Source organism: Meleagris gallopavo, chromosome 29, assembly GCF_000146605.3.
Source record: "Meleagris gallopavo isolate NT-WF06-2002-E0010 breed Aviagen turkey brand Nicholas breeding stock chromosome 29, Turkey_5.1, whole genome shotgun sequence".
Lineage (NCBI taxonomy): Eukaryota > Metazoa > Chordata > Aves > Galliformes > Phasianidae > Meleagris > Meleagris gallopavo.
The window spans coordinates 2,355,288-2,372,841 of NC_015039.2; the positions used below are offsets into that span (position 1 = coordinate 2,355,288).

General features: G+C 51.9%; 1 protein-coding gene across 1 annotated transcript in view; it reads left to right on the plus strand.

Annotated features, from left to right (window-relative positions):
• FAM117A (family with sequence similarity 117 member A) overlaps positions 1–17,500 on the plus strand; it is an 18,197-nt gene extending 697 nt beyond the window's left edge. Inside the window, exons 2-9 of the mRNA XM_019623343.2 lie at positions 1–58; positions 9,715–9,884; positions 13,176–13,271; positions 13,802–13,915; positions 14,241–14,375; positions 14,848–15,070; positions 15,390–15,510; positions 16,024–17,500. Of these exons, the coding sequence (XP_019478888.1) occupies positions 1–58; positions 9,715–9,884; positions 13,176–13,271; positions 13,802–13,915; positions 14,241–14,375; positions 14,848–15,070; positions 15,390–15,510; positions 16,024–16,363 (1,257 nt within the window). The 3' untranslated portion in view covers positions 16,364–17,500. The remainder of the gene's footprint in view (positions 59–9,714; positions 9,885–13,175; positions 13,272–13,801; positions 13,916–14,240; positions 14,376–14,847; positions 15,071–15,389; positions 15,511–16,023) is intronic.
• Positions 17,501–17,554: the final 54 nt, after the last annotated feature.

Consider the following 17,554-nt stretch of genomic DNA (forward strand, 5'->3'; position numbering starts at 1 on the left):
ACCGTCCCCTTCCAGCTCCAGCAGCGCCGCGGCGCCAGCGGAGACGGGGGCCGGGCAGGTAACTGCGGGTACCTCCTCCACCAACCGAGCTCCGGTGGGGCTGTGTTGAGGGTTGTAACCGACACCGGGGGACCCCTCCTGGGCACAGGCAGCGTCTGGTCCTGGAGCGCAGCCGCGGTGTGCTGTAATATCAACTCCCTTCCCCCCCGCCCGGCCCCGGGCGGTGCTGCGCGGCCGCGCTCGGGTCTTTCGGGCGCTACAGTCACCTCCGAACGGCCCGGGGGGCAGCGCGTGGAGCTGCGGCCGAAACTCGGGAAGGGAGGGGAAGGAGAGGCCCGGGGAGAGCAGAACGTGACTGCGGGGGGAGGAGGGGGGGGAGGTAGAGGAGCGGTCGGGACAAAGCCGAGCTCCGGCCCCACGCGTGGGGAGAGCTCCGCTCGGGGGTGGCTCCCAAAACCCGGCCCTTTGTTCGGTACCGCCGTGTTAAGCGGCGATGACTCGGTTTCCCCTAATTCATCCTCAGTCGCATCGTGGAGGTTTCTCCCTGACTACTTCAGAAACAATGATTGGAATAGAACTTTTTGGTGACCTCTTCTCAGCCTTCGGCTTTCCTTTATGTGCATATGGATGGGCTGCTCGTGGGACTGCTCCTGGGGGTCGGATTCTCCTTTGGCTGTAAATTACAGCGAGAAGCACTCAAACAGCAACCAAAACGTTTGGGTCTTAACTGTAATCTTCACCGGGACTGCATGGCAGCGAGGGGTGTTTGCCTGCTCGGCCGGGCAAGCAGCGTGCTGCTCCCATTCTGAATGCAGCAGCTGCTTCCTCTGCCCTGCAGAAAGGAGTGCTGCAGCCCGTCCCAAAATGAGAATTAATAGCCTTTCCCGAAGCACTTTGCTCTTCATTGCTTGCGATTGAGTCTCTCGTGCCCCTGGCAGGGTTTGCATTGATTGGAGGAGCTATTAAAAAGCTACTTGCTCAATTTACACTTTAAACAAGTTAATGAAATAAATGTTGAGTGCTGGGCTCTTCTTCCTTCACAGCACTGTGCTGAAAGAAAGGTGAACTTGCTGCTAATAGGGCAATTATTCGGTAGCTTCAGATATTACCAAAAGTCAAACCTCAAAGAAAGGAGAGGCAGGAGGCTGCCTGCAGCCTTTAGCTGTGGGAGCTGAGTGCTGTGCCTGCACACGGCAGCGTGCAGCTTTCCCAGGGCAAAAAGGCTGCAGCTCCGCTGACACGAACCAGAATTGCTGCTCTTCATTTCTTCCTGGCTCTGTGCCTCACTGCTGGGGCTGTAGCAGCTTGATTTTTTCCTCTTGATCATAGGCATTTCGTATGCAGTTTTGTAAGTGTTTGAATTTCCATTGCTCTCTGCCTCAGTCGTAAGCTTCAATTTGCTCCCTGCGTGTGTGGGAGCAGCACACTGGCAGGCTTTAACCAAAAACTGCTATCGTGGTGATTCACCATCTGAGAGCTCTGCTCCCACCTTTTGGGAGCTGGGGTGGAAACGTGCTGCTTTGTCACCTCTTCCCCTTCTGTCTCAGCTGCCTTTCTGCATTGCTCTGGAGCTGCCTGGTTTTACAGGGATCTCTGTGCTGAGAGAGATGCTGTGAGATCCAGGGGCTGATCCTGCAGCTGCTCTGATAATAGAGGATCCCATTGAAATGAGGAGCAGCTGTTGAGTCTCTCAAAGGGCTTCTGTTGAAAGGGAGAGCTGAAGCTGGGGGATGCCAGGAAGTTGGGCTGAGAGTCTTTTAAAGGAGTTGACTTGCTGCTTAGAAATCAAGATATCACGTTCATCGCTAGGCATCCTGATCTGTGGCATTGCTGTCTTTTTAAATTCTGTATCATCTTGAAAGTGCTCTGGCTTTCAGTGGTGAAGTGGGTCTGTATTCTGGTTTCCTCCATGTTCAGGTCAGACCCGTCTCTGCTGCGTTCATTTCTCCCAAGTGAGGTGGTCCTGGGGCTGATGGGGCCCTGTGGGGATGGAGAGCCTGAAGCTTAAAGCAGCCCATGGCACTGCTTGTGCTGTGTGTGCTCTGGGTTGTTTCCTCCCAAGCCCACATCGAAGCTCCTGGAGCATTGGACGTTCCTCCCTCAGACCTCCATGCTCGAGTTGCTTTGAGCTCCAGTCTTCTTCATCTTCCTGAAACCTGGTTTTCTAAAGTAAGACAACCAGAAGTCTTTATGCTTTTTCCACTGTCGCACTGGAGAAATAGGATTATTGAAATAGGAGCTTACATTTTAATGTGTGAACGTAGCATTTTGAGAACGTAAGCAGGTAAGTAAGCTTAGCTGTCTTAATTGGATCATGCACAGAGAAATAGAAGATGGAATACAGTAGAACAGCAAAGTCGTGTTTTGCGTTATGAGTTCAGCAGTTTTTAGAACACTTCATTAAAATCAGAGTAAGTGAGGGTGCAGGGCTGGACAAGAAGCTGCCTACCAGCTGCTCTTCTAAGCAGTGCTGGAATTGATTCCTTGGAAGGAGGTAAGGTTGTGCCTTTGTCTTCTAAGCCCTGTGCAGGTTTGTCAGTGATGGTGTGGCAAAGGAGAAGGACAACAACAGAACTGCAGGTCGTCCTCCAGGAGTGTCTGACAAGTACCGTGCACAAATTCACGTCCTTCGTGACCCTCTGAGTCCGAATCCTCACTGATGGCCAGCAGGCTTCCCTCACCAGCACTGCTGCTCCAGACCTGTGTGTGCCTTGCAGCTTTTCAGGAAGCTGGTTAGCTGGGCTGACTCATCTCCTTGGGATTTCATTGCTTGCCTGCTCAACTTGCTTCTGAGATGTCCAGTTGTTTTGCTGTGTGGATCCTGAAGTAAGCAGACTGCCAAATATCTTTATTTGGTATCTGAATGAAAGCCATGCCAGATGAGTGGGACACTATTTGTAGGCAGTACCATCTGAGTGTGTGTTTAGCAGAAAGAAAATGTCTGTTTACCTCTTGCAAACGCTGCAGGAATGCTGCCTGCTTGATAGAGCAGTGCTGGTAACAGTGTCTCTTCTTCCCTTTGCAGGCCTCAAATAATGAGTGTGGGGGTCTCCTTTCTGCCTCCCTCATCTTATTAGTTGAATATGGTAACTGCTTCAGGCCTCACTGTGTTTGCTTTAGGAATTGGTACCCAATGGTGTTTCTGTATCCTGGGGATGTGTGTGAAGGCTCTCATTACCAAAATAGCACTCCAGATGTTCGTGGTGTCTGCTCCTGAGTTTCCCTTTACGCTCTTTGACACCTGCAGCTGTTCAGGGAGGTGCTTAAGCAAATGAACAAGGAGCACACAGATCTGCATGGTCTGTATCACATGGCCTGATGTGAAACTGAGAACTTTGGAGAAGAAGTATCAGAAGGAGTTGGGTACCAGCTTTCCGAAAAAGAAACAAAAACCCTCAAGTGTGGATGCAGAAAACTGTCATGGGAAAACTGCTGCGCTGTGCCAATGGCTGCTTTGCAAACTTTGCTTTCCCAAACGTTGAGATTCATCGCTCTGGAGTTGTGCTTTTGCTTTCAGGGTTTTGCTGTGGGAAAACAGGCTGATAGAAAGAAAGGGTTATAAGCACAGGCAGAGCTGCAATGGGGAAAAGCAGTCGTGTGGAGACTGATTTGGGATGGGAATGCCCTGGAGATGTCCTGCTGCTGTGCTCTCCAGGAAGAATCCTGCTTCTGTCCTATGAAATCAAATCACTGCTGGTATAAAACAGCTGAGCACAATGCGTGGCTCAGGTTTGGGGTCGGAGCATTGCAGGTGGCTTTGTTTAATGTAGAACGAGTTTCTGGCCGAGTAATTGGAGCCCATTCATGGCATTGCAGTCCTCAGCTGATACGGATCATACCTTCCATCTAAACCTGCTGCTCCCAGTTTGTCAGCCTGTGGATACGGGTGTGGGAAAGGGAAAACAAAGGACACATCTATAACTAATCTTGACTTGTGTTGACGTTCTGTGGGTGAAACGAGTTTTTTCCCTGCTTTCAAATGCTGGAGATGACGTTTAAAGGGAAATGTGCAGGAAGCAGCAGTGGGACCATGCAGTGAGTTTGATCTGCCCCTTTTATAGCAGAATGCTCCGGAGGAACGCTCGGCTCGTTTACCCTACATGGATGTTTGCTTCTGGATCTTTCTATCAGCTGGGGTTTGTCTCACAGAGCTGCATGGAGCACAGCCGAGTTCTTACATTTGTTGGGTAAGAACTGGAAGAACCTGGATGCTGATCTGTGCCGTTCCAGGTGGGGTGAACATTTCCCTGTGTGACTGCCTGGTGCAAAGGAAAAAACAAGCGCTGCCAGAGAAGTGATGCTGAGCACCAAAGTGCAGCAAGTTCTCTTTTATGCAAAGCTTGGGTGTTGAAATAGTGTGCACATGACAAGACCTTTAAGCTGCGTTGACTGCAGCAGGTCGGTCTTGGCACTTTCCCACTGCTCGTGCAGTTCAAGGTGATGGCACCGAGTTGGCTGGGTGTGATTGTGCTCGTACAAAAGATGTCTGTGCACGGATACAGGACTTGTAAAATCCATTCCCTTTTGGAATTTTTAATGCAAGATGATCTGAGTAATATAAATTACGCCTGCGGTGCTGCCATTCGGGGCACCTGGTCTTTCAGGGATGGTTGTAGAGGAAACGAGGCAAGTGTTGAAGATGGTGGTGTGGATAGTCTGCATAGGGGGAGGTGGCTGCTGCCATGCCTGCCTGGGATGCCTGTGTGCCACTGCACAGAGCTGCTGCTCCTGCCCTCCCTTTGTTTCTCCCACTTTGCCATCCTCTCAGTCTGCAGGAATTACTGAGTGCAGTTCCTGGCTTGGTCCCCTGCCCTGCAGTGCCATGCAGGCTGGTACTGCAGTGAGCTGATAGCAGCTGTGCCATTCTGCTGCCCCAGGTGGAAGGCACAAGGAAGGCTGTAGGAAGGAGTAGCAGATCCTGTGGTTTTATTCTTACTTTTTCTCCCTGATGAAGGCTTTCCTCAATTTCACACTGGACTCTGCAGGCTCAACTGAAACTCAGCAATGACTGTGAAAGAGAAGGGGAGAAGGGCTTGTCATGCAGCTTGGTGTGATTTATGTAGCTGTATGTGTATAAAGCACAAGCCTTCTTTTTCCTTGTTTTGCAGCTTGATTGTAACTGTAGAAATATTGAGGATGTCTTTGCTCTGTTTGCTTTACTTTGTACTGGAAGATTTCCAAGGGCTCAGGAATCAAAGGTTCCTCACCTTGGCCCTGCCTTCCACTGAGATCTTGGTTCCTAGATGCTTATCAGAATTGATTTAAGGTGCTGTAACAAAAAGGGGGAGGAAGACACCCCCAGCTCTGCTTTCATAGCTGGGGTTTCACTTTTCTGATAGGGGATGTGGGTGATCTGAGCAGCTCCTTGGTCACCTCTCTTCTTCCAGATCAGAGTGAACGTTACCTCAAAATCTGGAGTTGGAACAGGTTTTTGCTTGTCTTTAAACCACCCTTACAGTCTGTGAGAGGCTGCCTGCCTGCCCTTCTGTTTTCTTCTGATCTTCCACCAATTTCAGCATAGAAGCCCATCCAGAAACACAACCCTCCTGTCAGTGGGAGCAGATGGCCTTGCGGTGCGTTGGCCCAATGGAGGAAATGTTCACTTCGACCAAAGGCTCTGAGGAAGCTGAAATTCTTCAGATTGTTTTCTCATTTGGAAAACAAACTTTGAAAGAATTAAGATGAAGGTGAAAAGTTCAGCTCGTTTCCTCCGTTAAGGGTGCTCAGCTCCAGTTCCAGTCCCTGGGCTGTGGCAGGGAGCTGCTGTTCTGACTGTCCCAAACAGCCTGAGCTGCTGCTGGCTCTTACTGATCTCTTCCTGTGATATTTATGGTAGCTCTGTCCAGCTGTACTCAATGCAGCATCCAGCCAGGAGGGCTCAGAGCCTGGGATCCCTTTGCTGGTGCTGCAGACCCCTGGCCTGGAGGTGTTGCTGCTCTTTGCCCTTGGCTGCAGGACACCGCAGTCCTCCTCCTTTCCCAGCACTGTTCTCAGTGCTTTGTGTGCAGGAGAAGCACTGAAGCAGAGGCAGATCTGATGTTATCCTCAGGGCTGTGTGCTTTTTGCTTTTCTTAAGCCGTGTGCGTATGGTTTGAGCAACAGTCATGAGGGGGATTGCAGTACAACCACAGCTTCTGTCTCCTCACCGGAAGGTGTGATGGATTTCCCTGCCTTTCTGTATTAATGTACATTGCAGAGAGCTCTGAAATCCCATCCTGGTACGAGTTGTGTATCTTCTTAAAGGACAGAGGGACCAAAACTTTAAAACATGGCCAGAGGTGGAGATGTCAATTGTTTCCTTTGCAGTCCTGTGGCAGGGCTGGGTGCCAGAGGTTTTGCTGGGCTGCTGTGGCACTCAGTTCATGATGTGGTTGTGGCACTCAGTTCATGATGTGGTTGTGGCACTCAGTTCATGATGTGGTTCCAGACCCTTCCTTGTCCCTCAGTAGCCGTATGCTTGCAGTCCTCTCTGGATCTTTTACCCATTTCTGGTCAAAGCTTGAGATTTACTGTCTCTTCTGCTTACAGACACCTGTCTGGAGCTCTGTCTGTTCTCTGCATGCTGCCTCCCAGTGCTGCTCCAGCTCTCTGGTGCTTTGGTGCCCATCTGGTCAGGTGTGACTGTGCTGTGAGTCCCTGCAGAGCGCTCTGCCTCTGTCTGCAGATTGCTGTGCTGCACAAAGCAGAGGATTTTAAGTTTTATTGTACATAGAACTGCCTGCATGCTTGCTGCTGAGAATTCAGTGCTGTTTGGCAGCAACCTGTCAGGTAGCCTGATTGATTGACCCTGATGGGACTGAAGAGAGGCTGAAACGAGACCCGAACGGCTTATAACATCAGAGCTTCGGTTCTGATCTTGATTTCCACCATTTCCAGTGCTGATCACTGTTCTGCCCTCGGTCAGGAGTGTCCCCTGGGTATGAGCTGCATTGTTAAGGGCATTGCAAGGTGTAGGTAAGAGAAGCTGATGCAGAACTTGAATAATTAGCTGTAATTTCTGTTACAGTTGGGTGGAAGATATTTGCATGAGTTAATTATTGACCGAGTTGCTTAGGTTCCTTTTCAGGCTGATGCTTCCTGACAGATATTCAGGAATGCTTACAGTTCTTGCTTAAGCCATTGAGAGGAAAGCTGCATCCCAAAGCATTCCCTGTGCCTGGTTAGTGCAGAACTCAGGAGGCTGGGGCTCCCATTGCTCCGTGGTTCACATGAAAGCTGGTTGTATTGAAACGTGGGCTGTTGTTTCATTCTCTGTCACTTTAAGACAGACTTCTCATGGATGTGTTCCAAAAATGTCAGGGTCTGAACAGCACGTCCCTCAATCTCTAAACAGTCTTCTGATGTTAGAGGGTGGGTTTCCCCAGGGTGAAATTTAGGGAAGGAAGGAATAAAATTTTACAACTCTAAAAAGAAAGCAGTAGTGGGAACACTGTTTTTGTTTGCCATCATTTGTGGATTCAGCTCGAAGTACTGCTCATTGAATGGTGACTCTGGAAAATAGAGAGTCCTTTTGGTTATTGTTTTAATCAACGGACTGTAGACGTTTCTCTTTTTAGATGCAGTGATGGTCTGGCCCAGGGTGATGGTTTTGGAAGCTCTGAGCTCCCTGTGTTGTGACTGGGAAAGACCAGAGATCCTGCAGATCCAGAACTCCATACTGAAGGCTTCCTGCTTGTGCTTGCATGCATCACACTGATCTCCTGAACTTGAGGATGCGTGCAGCAATCGGAGCAGCCCAGTGACTCCTGGAGGCTCAGCGATAGCTCTCTTATCTCCAGCAGCTTTGCAGTCACATGAGATGTAAAAGCAGCACAGCCAACACTTCTCAGCTGTGGAGCTGCCCAGACCCAGCACTGGTACCAGGTGGCAGCTGTGCAGCTCAGTGCAGAGTGCTGATAACAGCTCAGGGCTGCAAACAGGACACTCCACCCTGCTGCAGCACCCGGCTCCCTGCAGCCATGGCACGGCCTCCTGCCCCTGCGTGCTGCTCGCAGCCCAGCTCTTACCTTTGATGCTCCTAACAGGAGCTGCAGTGCTGCTGTAGTGTGCGTGGGGTGCTGTGCACCATGGCTGTATCCCAACCGTGCTCCAGGTGCTCGTGGGCTGAGTTTTCAGGGGCAGCAGCCACATGGGATGGAGGTGTGAGTGATGGGGCACCGAAGAGGAAGCTGCAAACACTAACGAGTTTCTAAATTAGTGGTAGCTGTCTTAGGCTATTAACTGTTGGAAGCGGGAAGTGTGTCTTGAGATGCCAGCTGGGCCAGCACAATAAGCCTTTAATCCTGTGTGGACCTTGTGAGGTGTGGCTGTGGTGCAAGGACTAATGCTATTCCAGCCCTCCCACGTGGCTTTTTGTTCCTACCCTTCTCAGCTAGAACTCAAATTCCACTTCTCAAATGGTATTTTAGCTGATAAAAAGAGGTATTTACCCAGCCACGTCCCCAAGCAGTGAGAGCTGAGACACCTCTGTAGAGGTATTTGGCACAGAGTGGTGCTGGGCAGTCCTGATGCTGGGTTTAACGTGGTGAACTCACTGCCAGCCTTACCTTGAGTTTGGGGAGGATGGAAAGAATGTCTGTGCACAGCACACCTGGAGCAGAGCTGCTCGTGGCCTCACTACCCTGCCAGGAGGCCATGGGGCTGATTCTAATATGCATGGTAATTTGCATGTCTAATCAAAATGAAATGCAAACAAACTTTTCTGCTGGCTTGAACTTGCCTTTCATGATTGCTGCCTTTTTGGGTTTGGTGATAACAGCTTTCAGCTGCAGGGGTGGTGACAGGGCTGCAGGAAAGGGCAGCTGTGCTGTGCGTTGCTGTTTGAACTACTTGTATGCATGAAGCTTTTCCTTCTTGGTGTTCGTAGGTACCGTTGTGAAAATCTGCACGGGTGAGGGGTGGTCGCCTCCTGGAAGAGGGAAGCTGGGCAGAGCAGGCACTGGGCTGCAGGGTGGGTGCTGGGGTCCTGCCAGCCTGCCCTGGGTTACAGCAGCACTCAGGTTTGTGCTCTTCCTTCCTGCTGGTTGCTGGGTGAGTGCCTGCAGCTGCTAACGGCAGCGAGTGTTCAAGGCTGCCTGCAGATCCAGAACTCTGCAGGTGTTCTCTTGGCCTCCCTTAGCTGGGAGCAGACAATTGCGTGCTTCCTCTGCTGAAATCAAGGCATGCAGCCTGCCCATCACTGCTGGGTCTTCCCACGGGAGGAGCCCGGGTTCTTGCAGCTGAAGCACTGTGCTCCAGCTAATAAGAAATAGGGCTCTGTAGACATCATGATGTTTTTCCCATGCAGAAGCACTTCACCCGGTCGTGTAGCTCCTTTGGCTTAGACTGGAATGTCTGATCACTGGTTTCAAGCAGGCACTGAAGGGCTGCAGTAAAATCTCCTGTTGTACAGAAGCAGTCGCTCAGTGATAAGGGAGGGCAGGAGCTCCACCAGCCCTCACTGACCCGCTCTGCTGCGTGGTTCTGATGGCCCAGGAGCAGCAGTGCTGTGCTGAGCAATATGGCCTGGGCACCAGAGCTGCTGCTGCTGCGGGACTGGGAGCTCGGGGCCTTCGTTAGCACTTCGATTTTCAAGAAGTGAATGAGTTTCTCCAGGTTCTGTGTGCTCCATCTCTTGGGATCTTTGCAGTGGATGTGGGCTTGCTGGCGGGGATGGCTGTTGCTGGAGCTGTGCTCTGAAAGCCTTAATGTCCTCCTCTCTTCTCTCCTGTGTAGCGAGTGTTCCCTGTGCTGCTGCTGCTGCAGAGAAGCCCTGCCGGCCCCGGCAGCCCCGCGTGCGTCGCACCTCCTCATTGGACACCATCGTGGGCTCCTATCTGCTGGGGCAGTGGCCACGGGATGCTGATGGAGCTTCTGCCTCGTGCATGAATGACAAAGCTACCCAGGTATGGATACAGGCTGTGCGGGAAGTCCCCAGGCCAGGAGGGGGCTGCAGAACTGCAATGGGTGTAAACTGGGCAAAGAGAGGAAATGCTGCATTCCCCTCCATCCAGCTGCAGCTTTCTAGGAAGGCTGTTTTTCCCCTTGTGCTTTTCAGCTCCATGATTCCATTTCGGTGCAGTTAGAATTTCCTTGGCCTTGTTTGGAGGCAGATGGCCTCTGGCTTTCTGCTCCAGCCCTGGCTCACTGCTCGTTTTATTTTTTCTGGCTTGCAGCTATGGGCCAAGTCCTTATATAACACACATGGGCTGTGTGCCACACGCTGAGACGGTGAGGGTGCTCCCACAGAAGGGCTCACTAACACAGCGCAGCTCTACTGTAGGATGGAAAAGCTCCAGACCTCAAGGAACTCTTAGCAACCTGTAAATATTACTGCATGGCAGCAAATAGTGCTCGCCTATCTGCAGAGGTGAAGGAATTCAGAAGGATAAGAGCATCCGCTAGCTTAGCAAGCCGTTTATTTAGCACACTCAATCTGTGTTAACTTGCTGTTTGATCTTTGCTGTTCAACAATTTATTACCGGGCTGTTTGCAGGAAGTTCCCAATTGGATTCCAACTTCCATTGTCCTTTCCCAATATGTTCTGCCTGCTTTTGTTTCAGTCCTGGTGCCCAGGAGTGCTGCTGACGGCGTTCTGGAAAGGAAAGGATTTGTCAACCTTCATTTCTGAGTGAGGGAAGTGCACTCTGCCTTTCTGTCTCAAGGCAGATTGGTGAGCACTGAGCTCTGGCACTTTGCAGCCGTTCAGTTTCCCTTGCACTTGGTCCTTGTGGGGAAAGGGCTGTGAAGTGGGGGCACCTCCTAAGGATGGAGCTGCTGGCTGTGCTCAGTGGGGCCAGCTGTGCTGCAGCCCTTCGTCTGCTATCTGCAAATGCTAATGTGACCTTGCAACACGCCAGTGAAAGGAGCAGTGATCTCCAGCATTTCACATATGTGCTTCACTGGTTTGTGTGCATATCAGATGACTTGGCTGTTGTGGAAGCTGGGAATAAAGTCCTCTGTTGTGGCCTGCTCTGTGCTCTAACAAAATGTTCCTCCAGGAGGCTGACGCCCCTTCCATGCTTTCAGGCGTAGCAGCTCTCAGAGCTGGGACTTTTCTCTGCCTGTCAGTACGTGTTTACTTTCCTCCTTCCACAGCTACTGATCAGCTGTTGTGCAGGGCTCTGTAGATTTGCTATCGTAAGGTGGTTCAGTGAGATACAACTGCAGGTGCTCAGTGTGGGGGAGAGTGGCAGCAGCGTGCATGGCTGCAGCGTGTGCCTTTATCTTGCTGTGCAAAGTGTTTTTTCCCCCCCTCTTTCTGAGGAAGCAGTTTTGCCACAGTTAGTACAAAAAGTTCTGTAATTTCCTTCTGCTGTGACAGTCTGCCTAGAAAAGGAGTGGGATGCACATACGTTCTTTATTTTCAGGTTTTCCTGTTGCAAGAATCATGGCTTCTTCCTTTCAGGGCACTTGGCAGTAGCTCGGTGCTCTGGGTGTCACAGCAGTAGAGCAGGGTGTTAAAGGAGTTGTTGCTTGAGAGTCTTCAGGTGCCTTAAGTTTTTCTCGCGTCCTGGGCTCTTCCAGCAGCTGAAGCTGAGCTTCCCAGCCTTGCCTTCAGCAGTAACATGAGATGGAGCTGAATCTCGCCTCTTCTAGCTTTCCTCCTTAGCTTTCCTACGTACGTGATCTGCTGGGATGTGAAATGACACAATGTTCTGGCATAAACACCGAACGCTGTCTGAGTTGTTTAGGAGAGACTATTTGAGGTAGGAAATGAGATCAGATGTGCCATGTGCTCAAAGTGTAGGGTTAGCCTGAGCTGCAGGACTTCCTATGGGAGCTGCCCGCTCCTCTACGGGGCGGCTGAGGCTGCTCTGAGCTCAGCAGGACCTCACAGTAATGCTTCAGACTGAGCAGATTGCTTCTGTCAAACCGAACTGAGCACTGCACTCTGAATGTAGCAGCTGCTGTGCTGCCATGCCTGCTGCTCACTGGTCCTGTGGATGAAGACCCAGGCAGCGCACACTGTGGTGGGAGTGTTGCCCCCTGCTTGGGGGGATGCAAGGAGGGGCTGCACTGGAGCCTGTGACTTGGGGCAGGGTTGGATTTCTGTCTGAAAGTCACCTGCATCCAGTTACCGAAGGAAAGCCTGGTACCTCTCCAGGTAACTTGCCTTGTTCCTTTGGTTTAAATACACACTAAAACATATTTTGAGAGAAGAGGCTTCTGTCATCCTGCTGACTCGATGGGGCTGTTTCCGACAGCTGCTGTTCTCGCAGTGGCCTCAGGGGAGATGGAGAGCTGCTTGGAGAGGAGCTGTTCTCAGGCCCTTGCACCTCCGGGCAGCCTGTCCCTGAGGATGGAGGAGGGGAGCGTTATCAGAGCCTCCCACAGCACGGCAGGCAGTGGGGACAGGGGCTGGCTGTTTTGAGAAGGCCTGACATGTGATGTTGGGAAAAAGCAGCCCTGCAGCTGATGTGCCTTGGGACCGTTGTGATGCTGGAGGCTCCGCCGAGGAGGACTGAGTTCAGTGGAAGGAAGTTCACACCCATGGCTGATCAGATCAACGGCCCCTTCTGATTGCCATTGATACTCATAATGTAGCTGTTGCTTGGAAAACAGCTGTGCAATGCGCTGGGGTTGTTTTTGTGCACTAAAAGTCAGCTGAGAGCTGCCAGCCCTTCAGCCAGGCCTGAGCAGCAGAGGCAGCTGGGCTCTTCCAGCACTCCTGCGGCAGCATCGAGTCTGCAGGCCAAACCCTGCTTTTGGTTACGCCTTTGAACTGCGATAATGGGAGCCTGAGGTCTCAGAAGCAAGCTGTGTGTTCTCACAGCTGGGTGAGGCTTTTCCTCTCTGTAAGGCTGCTGTGTACAAATGAGTGCTTGAGTCTCTACGTCACCCTGCTTTGGGCTGCAGCCCGTGCAGGCAGCGCCAGGGCGTGAGGAGCAATGGCTGTGCCTGACATTGCCAGGTACCCGTGGGAATTGAGGCACTGCCTTCTGAGCAGCTCTGTTGCCATGCAGTTCCGTGAGGTCCAATTTCCTTCAGAGGCACAGATTTGGTTCAAATGGTGAGGTTTTGGTGAGTACTGAAAGAATGCGATCTCAGTGCGCTTTACTGAGTGATATGGGAGAGGACTGGAGCAGGGCTGTGAAGGAGCAGCAGTTGATCACTTTTATTCTTTTGGACACTCCCAGCAGCCTCAGAGCAGTAAATGTTGTGGTTGTTCTCAGCAATGTTTCTCTTCGCTTCAGACCCCGGTGTCCTGGCATGATGCAGAAGTGGGGAAAGCCAGCTCCAGTGCTCACAAGCGTTCTGCTTCCTGGGGTAGCACAGATCACCGCAGAGAGGTAAAACAGATCAATCCCAGCACTTGAGCAAGGTCTGTGTTAGCTGCTGATGTGCAGGAGGCTCCTGCTTCCGTGGGAGGGGAGTGGGAGGACAGGGTTGTAATGTTAGAGATGAGATGTTAGCCCTCATTCTCACCCCTAATGCTGTGCGTGGACAGGAGGCTGATCTCACAGGCAGCTGTTATAAAGAAACTCCTCTGGAGCTCAGTGCATTGCTTATAGGTGTCACAGTGTGTGTGGGTTCCAGCAGGGCCTGGCCCTAATGCTGCAGGTGGAAGATAACCCAGATCCAGTGGCACTGCCCACATTGCCAAGGGGCAGTTTTTGGTGAGGCCTCGTTTGCAGTCCTTGCTCATCCTTGGAGAGGCAGCCAGAACAGCTTGTTATGCGATTGGCACTGTCACTATTTTGGCACTTCCTCATGGGTTGAGAGAGAAGGGAGGAAAGAGAGAAGATGTGATTATTATTTTTTTTTTTTGGTGGAGGTGTATTGGTTTGCCTCATTCTGCAGCTGAAACTTTATTTGCTAGATTGCCAAACTGAAGCAGCAGCTCCAGCGAACGAAGCTAAATGGCAGAAGTGGCAAAGAAAAGGAGAAGAGCTCCCCGCTGCAGGGGGACCATGCTGTCCTTGGATCACTCCGGGTAGGTTCACATCTCCCTGTGCTGTCACTGTGTGTCCCAATGAGATGGAGTGCAAATTCCTGCTGGCAGACATCCCAGCTGGTCTCAGACTTCTGCTCAGTGTCTGAGAAGGGGGTGGGAGGCATTTTTTCTTCCACTGCTTCAGCAGATCCCCGTGCTCTGGCCAGCACTTGGTGGGTTTACGTGGCTCTTCTGTCAGTCTTTGCCAGTCAACCTCCTCGAAGACTCTGGCTGAGCACTGGAGTGCTGCAACATCAGAGTAGAATTGAGAAATGACTGAGTTTGTGCTGCCACAACTAACATCTTTGACTCTGCATTGTTGCAGGACTCTCCTTCAGGCTTCCTTTCTTCGTCTCCTGTTTTGAGGCTCAGTCCTTGCTTGCACAGGAGCCTGGAAGGGCTAAACCAGGAACTAGAGGAAGTGTTTGTGAAGGAACATGGAGATGAAGAGCTTTTGAGGGTGAGTGAAGGCTGAAGGATCGCCCTGAATCTCCTGGATGGTCTCTGAACACTTTCCTCTCATGACACACAGTGTCCATAGCTGCTTCTTGGCCACAGCGATGATGTCTGTGTTCAGTTCTAAGCACGTAGCTGCCTGAACGGCTCTTGTCTTCCCTCCTTAGACTTGGTGCTGTGGGAGATCAGCCAGTAGGAATCTCAGCAGCGCTGAGGCACTGTCTTAGATCAGCATCCAAAGGCTGCTTCATACCATGCAGGTGTGGGAGGTGATCCCAGCCGGCCTGTGAGCAGAAATGTGTTACAGGGGATGCGGGAGGGTCTGTGTCCTTCTGCTCTGTCTGTGGCTGAGCCTCTGCTGGGAGCCAGCAGCACCCCGAAAAATACTGTCTGTAGGTGCAACTGCTTCTTCACCTTTTCTGTGGTGAAAGGAGTGGGTTTCTTCTTGTTCTGCTGAGACTTTGCTTTTTCCCTAGATCTTGGATGTCCCAGATGGCCACAGAGCACCAGCACCTGCACCGAGAGGCTCTGGAGATGCCTCCCTGATGCTGGAGCCCAGCAGTGGCAGCTGCAGCAGTCTCTCGCTTTCTCCTTCCCCTTCTGTGCCTCTCCGCCTTTCTCCACACACTCCAGTGAGACTGGTGGCAGAAGAACTCTCCTCTGCTGTGGATGAGGTGCAGTTGGATCCAAAAGAGAAAGGCAAGTGCTGAGCCCGTGCAGCTGTGAAGCTGTGGGGGAATGAGGAGGCTGTGTGGTGGATTGGAAGCTGCAGATGAAGTGGGAAGGGATCTCAGCCACTTTGAGTAACGGTGGACTTCCTAAGCCCTGGTAATTACTCTCCTAGTGGGTGCTCTTCTGTTGTACTACATGGTGGTTATGAGCAGGGAGCTACACAGATAAAGTGCTTTGGTTTTAGCCCACAGCTACAGGGGTACTGGAAGAGCATGCTTGGAATTAGCTTAAACTTCTGTTGGATTCTCATAAAAATTTCTTAAAAAGTATCTTTTATCCCTTGTAGAGGAGGGCAGCCCTTCTCCAGTCCTGGCTTTTGCTTCCTCTCCTCGGCCCAACCACAGCTACATGTTCAAACGGGAGCCTCCTGAGGGATGTGAGAAAGTCCGGGCCTTTGAAGAAGCTTCGTAAGTATGAGGAGTTGTGGCAGAGGAGAGCTCAGCTGAGGTTGGTCCTATGGCAGGATGCTGGGGTGGGAGCAGCTGAGGCTTCAGTTGTGCTGTTGTGCCCTGCTCTGAAGGTAGGGAACAGTCTCTAAGGAAGCACTGCAGCAAAACCTTGGCTGCTCAGATTCTGGTGGACGAGGTGAATTGTGTGTCACAAAATCAGTGTGTCACCCTGAGACACACTGGGAAGGATGTTGTGATTTCTGCCCTTCCTAGGCAGTAGATAATTCTCAGCCAGCACAGCCTCTTGAAAAGAGAGCTGCTTGTACTGTAAATAAGTGTGCTTTCAAAACAAAACAGGCTCGTTGTGCTGCTCTGTGCATGAGGAGCAGCCCAGCTCACAGCAAAGCGATTCAGCTTTTAGTCAGGCTCTTTGAAGAGCACACAACCCCAGGTGTTCTCCCTGCAGCCGCAGGCAGTTTGGTGCTCTTGGGGAGCATCTGTTGCTGATCACATCCTCTGTGTCTCTTTCAGCTCCAGCCCTGACCACACCTTTCAGCCTTCCTGCCCAGATAAGAACAAAGTGCACTTCAACCCCACGGGCTCTGCCTTCTGCCCTGTCAGCCTGGTGAAGCCTCTCTTCCCAAACGTGGGCTTTCTCTTCAGTAGGGGCTTTCCAGCATCATCCAGCCCTGGCACGGGCACGTTTACATCCTGCCAGCCCTCAGCCCCCACGCCATTCCTTGGGGCACGGAAGGACGCTGCTGTAGATAACTTCAGCGACGCCTCCAAGTCGCCTTCACTCAATTATGAACACTGGAAACGTGGGCAGCCAGAGGAGAGCGTCGTCTTCCACAGCTCTCTCGTTGTGTGAAGCCTTTGGGAAAGTTCGCCAGCAACAGCAGCTCTGGCTCCTCAGTGCATCTCGGCCATCCCATGGAGATCAGTGCCTTGAGGTTGGGACTTGACAGCCAAGGGGCAGCGCTGGGCCTGAAAACCACAGCAGGCCGCCAAGGATGAAAGCAGCTGTGAAGTACCACGTTCCACAGGACTCCTCGCTGCTGCGGGAGGGGCTCATTTCCCCGAGCCTCCCCTGTTGAAAGCACTTTCCTGCGTTGAATTCTCATTTCCTGTATGATTGTTTTGCTGGTGAAGAGCAGCTGGGCACCCCTGCGCTGGGCGGAGCTGCGGTTGAGCCGGGAGGATTCAGGTGGTGGAGCTTCCCAGCGCTTCTCATCCCTGCTGCTGCCGCTGCCCGGTGCTTGCTGAGCTCTGGGAGGTGGGAAGGGGGAGAAGGGTCTCGTAGGACGGCTGCTCCGGGGGGCGTGGGAGCAGAAGCTGCTGTTGATCTGCGTCAGTGTGACACAGACGGCGGTGTTCTCTGCCTGCGCCTCCATGGACGCCTTCAGCCCCTGAAACCCCGGAGCTCTGAGGAGCCCTGAGGCAGCTGTGCTGAATGGGGGGAGCGCAGGTGACCGAATGCCACCTTCCGCAGGGGGAGGAAAACTTGCCTTACTGCAAGGAGTGAAGGAGAGATGTTGGCTGCTCAGGAATGGCAGAGCTGCCTGCCGGGTGTCTCCGGTGCTGCGGCCACATTGCAGGAAGAGAGGATGGGAAACAAAGTGCAGTGCTGGAAGGCGCCCGGCCCTGAGCCCACACAGCTGCACAGCGGGGCTGGGGCTGCCTGGGGGGGTTTGGGTCGTGGGCCGCAGAGCAGAAAGCAGAGCGAGGACATGAGGACACGGATTGTAAAAAGCCTCTTACCAACAGCGTTTGGTTGTGTTCTGTTGCGAAGGCTCTGGGTTGTACTGAAGAAGCCTATTTTCTTATATCTGATGTAGAAACTCTATTTTCTTCCAAAGACACTATTTTTGCAGCTGTTTGAAGTTTGTATTTTATGTATGTATTGCAAAGCTTAAAGGAGGAACGTTAGATTTGGAGTTGTGTTTAGAGGGGTTTTTGCAGATGCTGGTGTTGACAGTTACGTGGAGAAAATAAACTATTTCATGCATCCGGAAGCCCTCGTGTTTTGGGGGGGTTGGATTTAATATTGCCGAGTCTGACG